Source organism: Conger conger, chromosome 7, assembly GCF_963514075.1.
Source record: "Conger conger chromosome 7, fConCon1.1, whole genome shotgun sequence".
NCBI lineage: Eukaryota > Metazoa > Chordata > Actinopteri > Anguilliformes > Congridae > Conger > Conger conger.
Genome location: NC_083766.1, coordinates 2,230,090 through 2,240,089, shown reverse-complemented (window position 1 = coordinate 2,240,089; position 10,000 = coordinate 2,230,090). Strand labels below are relative to the sequence as shown.

The 10,000-nt window shown below is 47.9% G+C and overlaps 1 protein-coding gene across 1 annotated transcript in view; it reads left to right on the top strand.

Annotated features, from left to right (window-relative positions):
• The window catches only part of LOC133132817 (neuronal migration protein doublecortin-like), a 41,962-nt gene that overhangs the window by 31,716 nt on the left and 246 nt on the right, over positions 1–10,000 (top strand). The window contains exons 3-6 of the mRNA XM_061248568.1: positions 3,689–3,791; positions 4,730–4,822; positions 6,918–7,015; positions 7,462–10,000. The exon at positions 7,462–10,000 is cut by the window's right edge and continues 246 nt beyond it. Of these exons, the coding sequence (XP_061104552.1) occupies positions 3,689–3,791; positions 4,730–4,822; positions 6,918–7,015; positions 7,462–7,518 (351 nt within the window). The 3' untranslated portion in view covers positions 7,519–10,000. The remainder of the gene's footprint in view (positions 1–3,688; positions 3,792–4,729; positions 4,823–6,917; positions 7,016–7,461) is intronic.

Below are 10,000 nucleotides of genomic sequence, written 5' to 3'. Positions count from 1 at the left end.
TACACACACTCACACACCAATGGCGATTGGCTGCCATGCAAGGCACTGACCAGCTCGTCAGGAGCATTTTGGGGGTTAGGTGTCTTGCTCAGGGACACTTCGACACAGCCCGGGCGGGGGATCGAACCGGCAACCCTCCGACTGCCAGACGACTGCTCTTACTGCCTGAGCCATGTCGCCCCCCATCAGACATATGCAGTGTCCGGGATCTGTTTCTGACTGGCTGTAGCCGTTTGCTGTGTGCGCAGATCTGGTCTCTGACCTCCTGTTCTATAAGGTGTGATGTGGGAGGGAAGCTGAGTTCTACCTGTACCTGCATGTTTAGAAGGTGGTCCACTGGTCCGCTTCCTGTTCCACTGCACAGACACACATACTGGCGGTACGAAGAGGAATCAGTGTCTTTAATACGAGAGTGCAGAACAAAGACAGTGCGCAGAAACAAGAACTGCACTTTCACTTCTCTGTTTTGTGAGAGTAGAGTGGCTAAGGTTGGAGGTTCAAGCCCCAGTGTAGCCACACCATTACATTACATTACATTACATTAATGCCATTTGGCAGACAGTCTTATCCACACTAAGATGAGTGCAGCAGTTGGGTCCTTGAGCAAAGCCTTTAACCCCACATTGCTTCAGGGAGGAATCTAATTAACTGTACGTTCAGATAAAAAAAACATCAGCTTTTATCTGTATTGTATTGTAACTATATTGTAATTTTTTTAAACTGGAAATATGTCAGCGGAATAAGGCTTGCTATATGATCACCTGAGAGGTTGATTGAAATTAATAATTGAAATTAAACTTTATATCGGGGGCAGCCTGTAGCGTAGTGGTTAAGGTAAATGACTGGGTCCTGCAAGGTTGGTGGTTCGAATCCCAGGGTAGCTACAATAAGATACGCACAGCCGTTGGGCCCTTCAGCAAAAGGCCCTTAACCCTGCATTGCTCCAAGGATTGTCTCCCGCTTAGTCTAATCAACTGTGCATCGCTCTGGATAAGAGCGTCTGCCAAATGCCATTAATGTAATGTAATGTAATGTAATGTAATAACCTTTAAATGGAACAAAATGCAGTAGAGTTGTACAGGGTTCTGTGCTCTTGTTGCCCTGACTGATACGGCTGGGTCTGATGGAAGCCACAGCAAACGCCATCATTAGCATAAGAGCACCGCTAATATCCTGTCCCGTACTGAACTGGGCCGGATCTGTTTGCATTCGGAAGTACGATAACAGGGGCACAGATCTCATCCCCTTCCCTGTGTACTCCATTAACTAAATGAAGACATTGCGCTCTATTATAATTACGGGCTAAATTAAATCAAAGTCCACTGATTTATTGACTTGGTCTCCCAGAGCAGACCGAGGTGAGGGGGATGTCCCTCTGTCGATATAGTAGAGGGATCGATCCCCTCCTGTAATGAGCATTTCATTTGTGAAGAGGGGGGGCTTCAGACCGCGCCCCGTCCGCTTGCCTTTGCCAGAGGGGATGTGAACGATTGCTGTAGATTCTGACTCTCCTGATGCTCCCTGGATGAACAGTGGTGGAGCAGACAGATGGGTGTCAGGCTCTCTGCCTCTCGGGCTCTGGAGGATGAGGAACTTTAGGCTTTAGGATTAGGGTTGTGATTGGGGTTGGGGTTAGGATTAGGGTTAGGGAGAGGATTAGGGTTATGATTGGGATTGGGGTTAGGATTAGGGTTAGGGAGAGGATTAGGGTTGTGATTGGGATTGGGGTTAGGATTAGGGTTAAGGTTAGGGTTATCTCTTGTGATGATACTAATAATAATTGCCTCACCCACCACCTAGTGGTTAAGGTACATGACTGTGACCTAGATGGTTGGTGATTCAAGACCCCTAAACCTAAACAAAGAGTAGGGGGCTTGAGACTGTTGCAGGTCATTACATTTAGATGGTGCATAAAACCAGATTCAGTCTTCATGCAAGGACTATTTAAGATTATGTTATTTTGAGATCTAGTGTTAACAATGCCATGTTTAAAAGAGCTTAGGGATAAAAGTTAGTAAGGAAAATTTGGCAGGTAAGGCGTTATAGTGAATAAAACGGAGTTCAGGTTTCTCCTGGATGAAAGCGGGGTTCAGGTGGTGAGTGGGCCTCCATATTTAAATGGTGCTCAGGGTGTAAATAGGGCTCGTGGGATGTCCCATGTGTCAGAGCTGCTGATTAAAACGTCTCATCAGGACTTAGTCCGCTCCTCGCTCTCTCCTCCTCTCTGATTGCCGTGCAATTACACGTGATTTATCAGAATTAAACGACGCTCGTCAGTCAATATCCCAGGTTTGCCACAGTCCCTGGATCGGGGAATGGGGTAATATTCCTTAATATGACTTGTCTCTGGAGCCCGGGGGGGGTTGCACTCGGAGTTGAGGCGAGCTGCAGTCGCTGGGATGTGTCCGTTTGTGTGGCTGGTGTTCACCCTCAGAGTTTTTAATAAAGTTTTCTGTTCAATGTTCCGTTGGCTACAATGAGAAAGCAGGAAGTGCCTCATTAGTCAAGCGCGGATTCTGACCAATCAAAGCGCGGTTTAGAGCAACAGAGAAAGAAAACACTGGGGCATGTGATCACTGCTCTGCCGTCGGTAACAGAGAAAAAAGACCTAAAAACATGCCGTATAAAGCTTGACTGAAAAGCAGACCTGGATCAAATACGTAATTGTTTGGGATTCTAATACCTTTCTGTGCTCGGTTGAGCATGCCTGGTGCAGTTGAGCCCAAGAGGACCAGCAGTATGTCATAGGTCCCTAAACCCAGACAAGCTCAATAAAGCGTAGAAAAGTATTAAAATCCAAAACAATTGTGTGTGTGTCTGACCCAAGTCTGGTGAAAGTGCCTCTCGGTGTGTATGCTGGCAGCTTTGACAGATCCAAGCATCCCATTAATTTCACTGCATGTCATAAATTACAAATATGGTTTGCTTGTAAAGTAATCAAAGGAATGGGCCATTAGGCATACTAGCTTCCCATAAATTCAGGACTCAGAGTGGTGTGCATCTTTTATAGGTGAAATAATCAAGCGATTACGGTAGGTTAAATATATTCCTGCCACACCCCTCCCAGCCCCTCCATGGCATTTGGGGGGGTAGAGAAGGGGCCCAGCTGGCCGACGCCATGGCAACCCCCCCCCCCCCCCCACCCTTCATCATAGCAGAGGAGCAGCTGCTGGGTTGGGAGGGGACCAGCTCAGTAAAGTGGAGAAAGTATTTGAGTCACAAAACAAGTCTGTATTTGACCCAGGTCTGATCGATATGGTCACGTTTCTTTCCCCCCGCTGATCTGCTAATGACCCGTGGGCAAGCGGTGGAGACTGGATTATGTGTGGATAAACTCAGTAATGCGACATAATTAGGAAATGTATTAGTGTCAGTCATATTCTGTGTAATGAGACAATAATGATGTGTCTTATTTTTACAATCACATTTTCTAGAAAATAGATGTATCCTATGGGCTCTCTCTGGAGGCAGCACTGTTGATTCTTACTGATTTTACTGATTTTACTGATTTTATTGATTTTATTGATTTTATTGATTTTACTGATTTTACTGATTTTTTTTTTGCCCGTCTGTTACTCTGTAAAGCCCGTGTGTGAAAAGCGCGATGTATAGAAATGAAATTGTGTCGCGCGGACGCGCGTGCGGAGGTTTCCCTAACGACGCGGCCTCCGCCGTGTTCCACCTGCAGGTGACATGTCTGCAGGACTTCTTCGGCGACGACGACGTGTTCATCGCCTGTGGGCCGGAGAAGTTCCGCTACGCTCAGGACGACTTCTCGCTGGATGAGAACGGTGAGCGCAAACGCCCCCGCTCCCGCTGCCGACTGTGTTCACCTCGTTCCCACAGCTCGTCTTCTGAAGAGTGAGGGGTGCTCTATGGATCTGGGCCCCTCCTCCGCCCCCCACAAAGACATCAATGCAGTCAAGTGCAGAAGTATTGGGACAGTGACACATTTGTGTTGTTAAGGCTTTATACTCCAGCACACTGGATTTGAAATATAACAATTCATACAGTATGAGGTTAAAGGGGCAGTTCACCCAAAAATGTAATTAAAGTATGTTTTCACTTACCCAGAGTACTATCTATCCATCCAGATAATCTTGCTGAGATGTGGCAAATTTTCTAGATTTGAATTTTTTTGGGGTAATGAATCTCCCAAAACATATAATACCATAATGACGCACTTCTGCAGATAGTAAAGTCTGCAACAGGAGAAACGGTGTCTTATTGGCGGGTTTATTAAAGAAGGGTAGTCTTTGGTGATCAGATAAAACGTGCCCACACACTACTTCTGAAAAGAACCCTAATCTTGCGAGATTTGACTTTTTTTCTGGAAATAAATCTCCCAAAACGTGTAATACCATAGTTACTCAGGAACATCGGCAGAGCTCATGAGCGCTGGTTGTGCCGTTGCAGAGTGCCGGGTGATGAAGGGGTGATGAAGGGGTGATGAAGGGGTGATGACTCTCTGTGAGCAGAGCTCATGAGCGCTGGTTGTGCCGTTGCAGAGTGCCGGGTGATGAAGGGGTGATGAAGGGGTGATGAAGGGGTGATGAAGGGGTGATGAAGGGGTGGTGAATCTCTGTGAGCAGAGCTCATGAGCGCTGATTGGTTGTGCTGTTGCAGAGTGCTGGGTGATGAAGGGGTGATGAAGGGGTGATGAAGGGGTGGTGAAGGGGTGATGACTCTCTGTGAGCAGAGCTCATGAGTGCTCATTGTGCTGTTGCAGAGTGCCGGGTGATGAAGGGGAACCCTAAAGGCGGTCTGCAGAAGGCTAAGAGCCCCGGACCCATCCGCCGCAGCAAGTCCCCCACCGAGTCCAGTGAGTACACCTGCTGCTGCTGCTGCTACTGCTGTCCATCTACAGACACGCACATCTACAGACACACACATACGCACACACAAATGGAAACACACACACACACACACACACGCCTACACATGCAGTCACACAGGCACACATGCTCACGGTGGAGACGTACTTCCAGCCCTGGTTATAGTCTCAGACAGTTGCCAGATGTCTGTTGTTAGGAAGTGTTAAACGCTGAATCACTCATTATGCTTTTCTCCGGTGAAATTATTTATATCCTCGACTGTTCACACCTAGAGCACTGCAGACAGGATGCTACACTACTTTAGTTCCTACATGGATTGTGCGGGAGGCTGAACAGGATTCTGAAAGGGTTCTTTAGCCTGATTCCATAGTGGAACCCTTTTTAGTTCTTTGTGGAACCCTCAGTGTGGAAGCTCCCAGACAAAGAACCCTGTAACTAGACCGGGTTCTTCTGTGGAATCACAGGGTTCCTATCGGAGCGATAGTTTTAGAGCACATGTCAAGCTTAAGTGCAGCGAAAAAGAGCCCCGTTCAGATACCGCACCCAGAGGAATGAAACCTCTGTCCATAATCTGCATTAAAGCTTTGTGCTTCATGCTAGGTTTATGGTTTTACTGTTCGCCCTGAGAGGTCAGCCTCTAATGGAGGGCCGTGGGGAGAGCCAGGTTTCCCTCGACGCCGGAGCTACAGCGCGGTCAGCAGGAGAACGGAGTAGCGCCTGGTGATGTCATACACAATAAACCTGGCTTGCGGCGCGCGTGTAATTACTCGACCGAGAGAATAACACAATACCAAAATTGTGACTAATGGGAGAACGGTAATATGTATTATTACAAATCGAGTCACGACGAAGGTATGCACCCGACACTTGGATAATGGTGCAGTAATGTGATTGTGTTTCCATGTGTTGCCTATACAGTCCGTGGGAGACAGACATGTGGGAGTGCAGTAGAGACCCTCTGACTGTGCCAATGCTGAGCGGACTCGACTCGATGCTCGAGATGCTCTCGCTCCAATTCTACTTCATCTTTGTCTTTTTGAAAAGTCCCTAACCCCGCCCCCCCAGAGCCCAGTTCCTCCTCCACCTCCTGCGCTCAGCTCTCGGCAACGTCGTCCGACACCGATGCAGACACATATGTCACGTCACCTGGGAACATGGTTTTACAAACAGCTCCAGGATGATAAGAAAAGCTGAAATGTGTGGGTGGGCCTTTAACAGTTAGTCGTGTCTGACTGGCGCAATGCAGAGCCAGGAAAGAGAGACTCCACTCGGACACAGGGTCTGTCAATCACGAGGCATGGCAGAGAGTGTATACAGGGTTGTGCCAGTGAGCTCTGGTAAATGGGTATGGTTTTGTGCAGCTATCCACTGAAATGACCTACCACGATTCCCTGCAGATTGCTACATCTCAGGTTAATGACACACTTCTGCAGGAGTGAAGTGCGCAACAGGAGAAACCGAGTCTTATTGGCAGGTATATTAAAGACGGGTAGTCTTTGGTGATCTGATAAAACGTGCCCGCACACTGCTTCTGAAAGGGAGCAGTCAGTCTCCAGAACCCTAATCTCGCCACTGAAAGGAACGGACTTTGCGACACATAAACCCAATTACTCCCAGCCTGGCTGTGCCTCTGAAGAATTTACGCACAAAGCATTCTGGAGAGAGAAAGACCAGCCATCTGGTTTAGGGTCTTTGCCGTAAGGATGTTTGTCTGTGGAACAAAAAGCGTCTTTAAAAACAGTTACTGCACAAGCTTCACCATAGCCACCTCCCCACACATCACACCACTCTGTGATGTAAACAGTCTGGCGGTCTCCCTGGCAACCTGCTCGTGCCCCCCTCCCCCCCCCCCCCAGCGGAGAGGGGAGCCGTTACACACGCTGGCCACTGAACGAGGCCATCGCCTGGGGGGGGGGCTAGTGACAAACTGTCTAATCAAACTCTGTGTCTCCATCTCTCTCTATCTCTCTCTCCCTCTCTCTCTTTCTCTCACTCTATCCATCCCACTCTCCATCTCTCCCTCTCTCTCTCTCCCTCCCTCTCTCTCCATCTCCCCCCCTCTCTCTCTATCTCTCTCCCCAGCCAATGGGACAGGCTCCAGTAGTCAGTTGTCCACTCCGATCTCCAAGCAATCTCCCATCTCTACCCCCACCAGCCCTGGCAGCCTGCGTAAGAACAAGGTACGGCCCGCCCCGTCCCCCAAACCCCCAAAAACAATGTCCCTCTGTGTGTAAAATAGAAATTAAAAAGAGACAGACTGACAGATAGTTGGATGGATACTTAAACTCAGAGTACTGTGGTGACTAACTCTCTCTCTCCCTCTCCCTCCCTCCCTCTCTCTCCTTCTCTCTCCCCCTCTCTCTCTGTCTCTCTCCCTCTCTATCTCTCTCTCCCTCTCTCTCTCTCTTTCCCTCTCTCCCTCTCTCTCTGTCTACCTCTCTCTCTCCCTCTCTCTCTCCCTCTCTCTCTCTCTTTCCCTCTCCCTCTCTCTCCCTCTCTCTCTCTCTCCCTCTCTCCCTCCCCCTCTTTCCCTCTATCGCTCTCTCTCCCCCTCTCCCCCTCTCTCCCTCTCCCCCCCCCTCTCTCTCTCTCTCTCCCCCCCCTCTCTCTCTCTCCCCTGTAACAGGACCTGTATCTGCCCCTGTCTCTGGAGGATGAAGACTCAATGGGGGACTCCATGTAGAGTCACGTCTGAGCCAGCGCCCCCTCCCTGTCCTGTGTCACATGACCCGTCGCCATGGCACTGCCATCTCATCGCCACGCCGACTCCAGTGTCCGACAGCCCCGTCCATGTGCTCCGTCCCCTGCGTTGCGTGTAAAAATGTCCCCTGCGTTACGTGTAAAAACGTCCTCCTCACACAAGCACTGGCTGCTTGGTTCCTTTTGCTGCTTCTGAATTCTCAACTGAACCATTTCACATTCACATCTTTTTATTTCCTGCCAAATGTGGGGGAACTATTTTGGGATTTCCATGTTATGCAGACTTTACTGCCCTGCTGAAAAAACTGCTTTAGCTAGGTTTTGAAATGGCTGGTAGCTGGTTGACCAGTTCAGACCAGCTCCCAGCTTGACATGGTTTGACCAGCTCAAGTTATGTTTTGAAACAGACAAACTACCAGCACTAGCTGGTTGACCAGCTCATACCCAGCTAGACCAGCTTTATGACCAGCTTGGCCATGCTGGTTGACCAGCTCATACCCAGCTAGACTAGCTTATTACCAGTTAACCAGCTCAATTTTCAAGCTGACATAGCTGGATTTTGCAGCAGGGTGGTTATACAAATTAAACTAGTAACTTTTCTTGGTGACAGAGTAGAACATCCAGTATGTTAACGGTCATTGTCATTTTTATCTGTGTACTGTATGTGTGTTTGCATATGCAGACACGTTCTATGTGTGCCTGTGAATGTGTGTATTTGTATCTGCGTGTGGGTGTGTGTGAGAGTTTGCATGTCAAAAACAAGATATTTATTCAACCAGAACACATTCCTCTCTACAACGTTTGGTCATGTCATGAGTAATTGGATCTTTCATGCAGTTGTTGAATTCTAAGCAGCAAAAATATGTTCAGGGGTGTGGCGGTCTGACCTGAGTTGTTGCATTAGCGATCCGTAATCTTCTTCTTTCTGGTCCTTTCGCAAGCACTTCATCCTCACAATTCAAAGCTGTAGACGTAAACCCTGTAGACAATTCAGAAAGGTTTTTCCTGTGTACATATTGTATAGTCATCGCTTCATTCCTGTTAACGTGTAGAAGTCACGACGCGTCGTCATCACACTCGTCACAGAAACGGTGGAACTAGAGGGATAGAGAGGCACCGCGCAGCATGGGTGCGTCTCTGCAAGGCACTGCGGGATCATGCTCTGGAACGCCTTCCAACGGCCGTCCCAGGGGCATGCGGGGCAGAGACGCGTAGTTTCAGCGGTCTGCGAGTAGGCTAGAGCACATTTAGGGCTTCCATCACGCTGAGGAGGAGACGCACAGACGAGACAAGTGGAGTAAAGCCGCTAATAGACGAACGTGAAATGCGTCTTTGAATTTTCTGATAATTTGGGAGTGCGTCCACATCAGGAATGGTTCTACCGTTCTCCATTAAAGCATCGTCAGTGTGAAGTAGAATTTTGTACGTTTTACCGTCATTATGAGGCAGTGGGTTGACGCTGAATTCGACCCTGGTACAGACAATTATTTTACGGTGGTTGTGATCCTTCCTTAATTTTATGGATGCATCATACTATGTTACGCATCCCTCTGTTGACTATGATGGATGAGTCCCTCTGTGGCTGGGGTAGCAATACATTGTCCCTGTTTCAGATAATCACAGATACCAAGACCCTGAGATATTTGAATAGCGTACTGTAGAGGTGTTTTAATTTATACCCTGGTTATTATTACAGCCAGAGCATGTGGCCCAGTGACGTCAATTTATCAAATGAAACCTTTAAAATTCTCAAATTATGTTTATGAAATTGCAAAAAATGCATATGAAATATTATTTGCATTGTAATTTAAGTTGTATAAACGGAATGGACCAGTAAAATGTCCGGTGTTGATTCAACAGAGTGCATTGGGACCATATGTACTCCGCATGAGTTCATTTAGCACTGAAGATGTCACTGTGTGGTAGAGGTGGACTAACTCTAGGATTTTACACATTTGTAGCTGGACATAAAGCAGTCCTCTTGGGTAATTTAATCTAGTCAGGGTCACCCTCGAGGATAGTATGATGAACCAGTTGGCACAGCTAAGGGCAGAGACACCAGAATTCAGTCCATGGCTTCTCATTGCTCACGTCTACAGACGGAAAAAAAGCAACACACGGGCGCAAGTCTTTCTGCTACACCTCTGTTTATTCCCCCGAGAGCACCGCAACGTCTGTACGAACGTAAACGCGTGTTCTCGCGGCAGGGCGCTTTTTTTAAACATGTAAAAAGGTATTTCTGTCACGTTTTCTGGGGGGAATTTCGAAAACTTTTTATCCAACCTGTTGTATCATGTTTTTTCGCCCTACTACATTTTTCTACTGTGTGACATTAACGATGTGGGTTTTTCCTGTGAAGCTCCGAGCATCACGAGAGAGGCGCTGAGAGTGCCCCTCTCCTTTGGTGCCTTTTTTAGATGGTGACCTTTTGATAAAGTGAACAGAAACACAGGCCTTTCATTTTG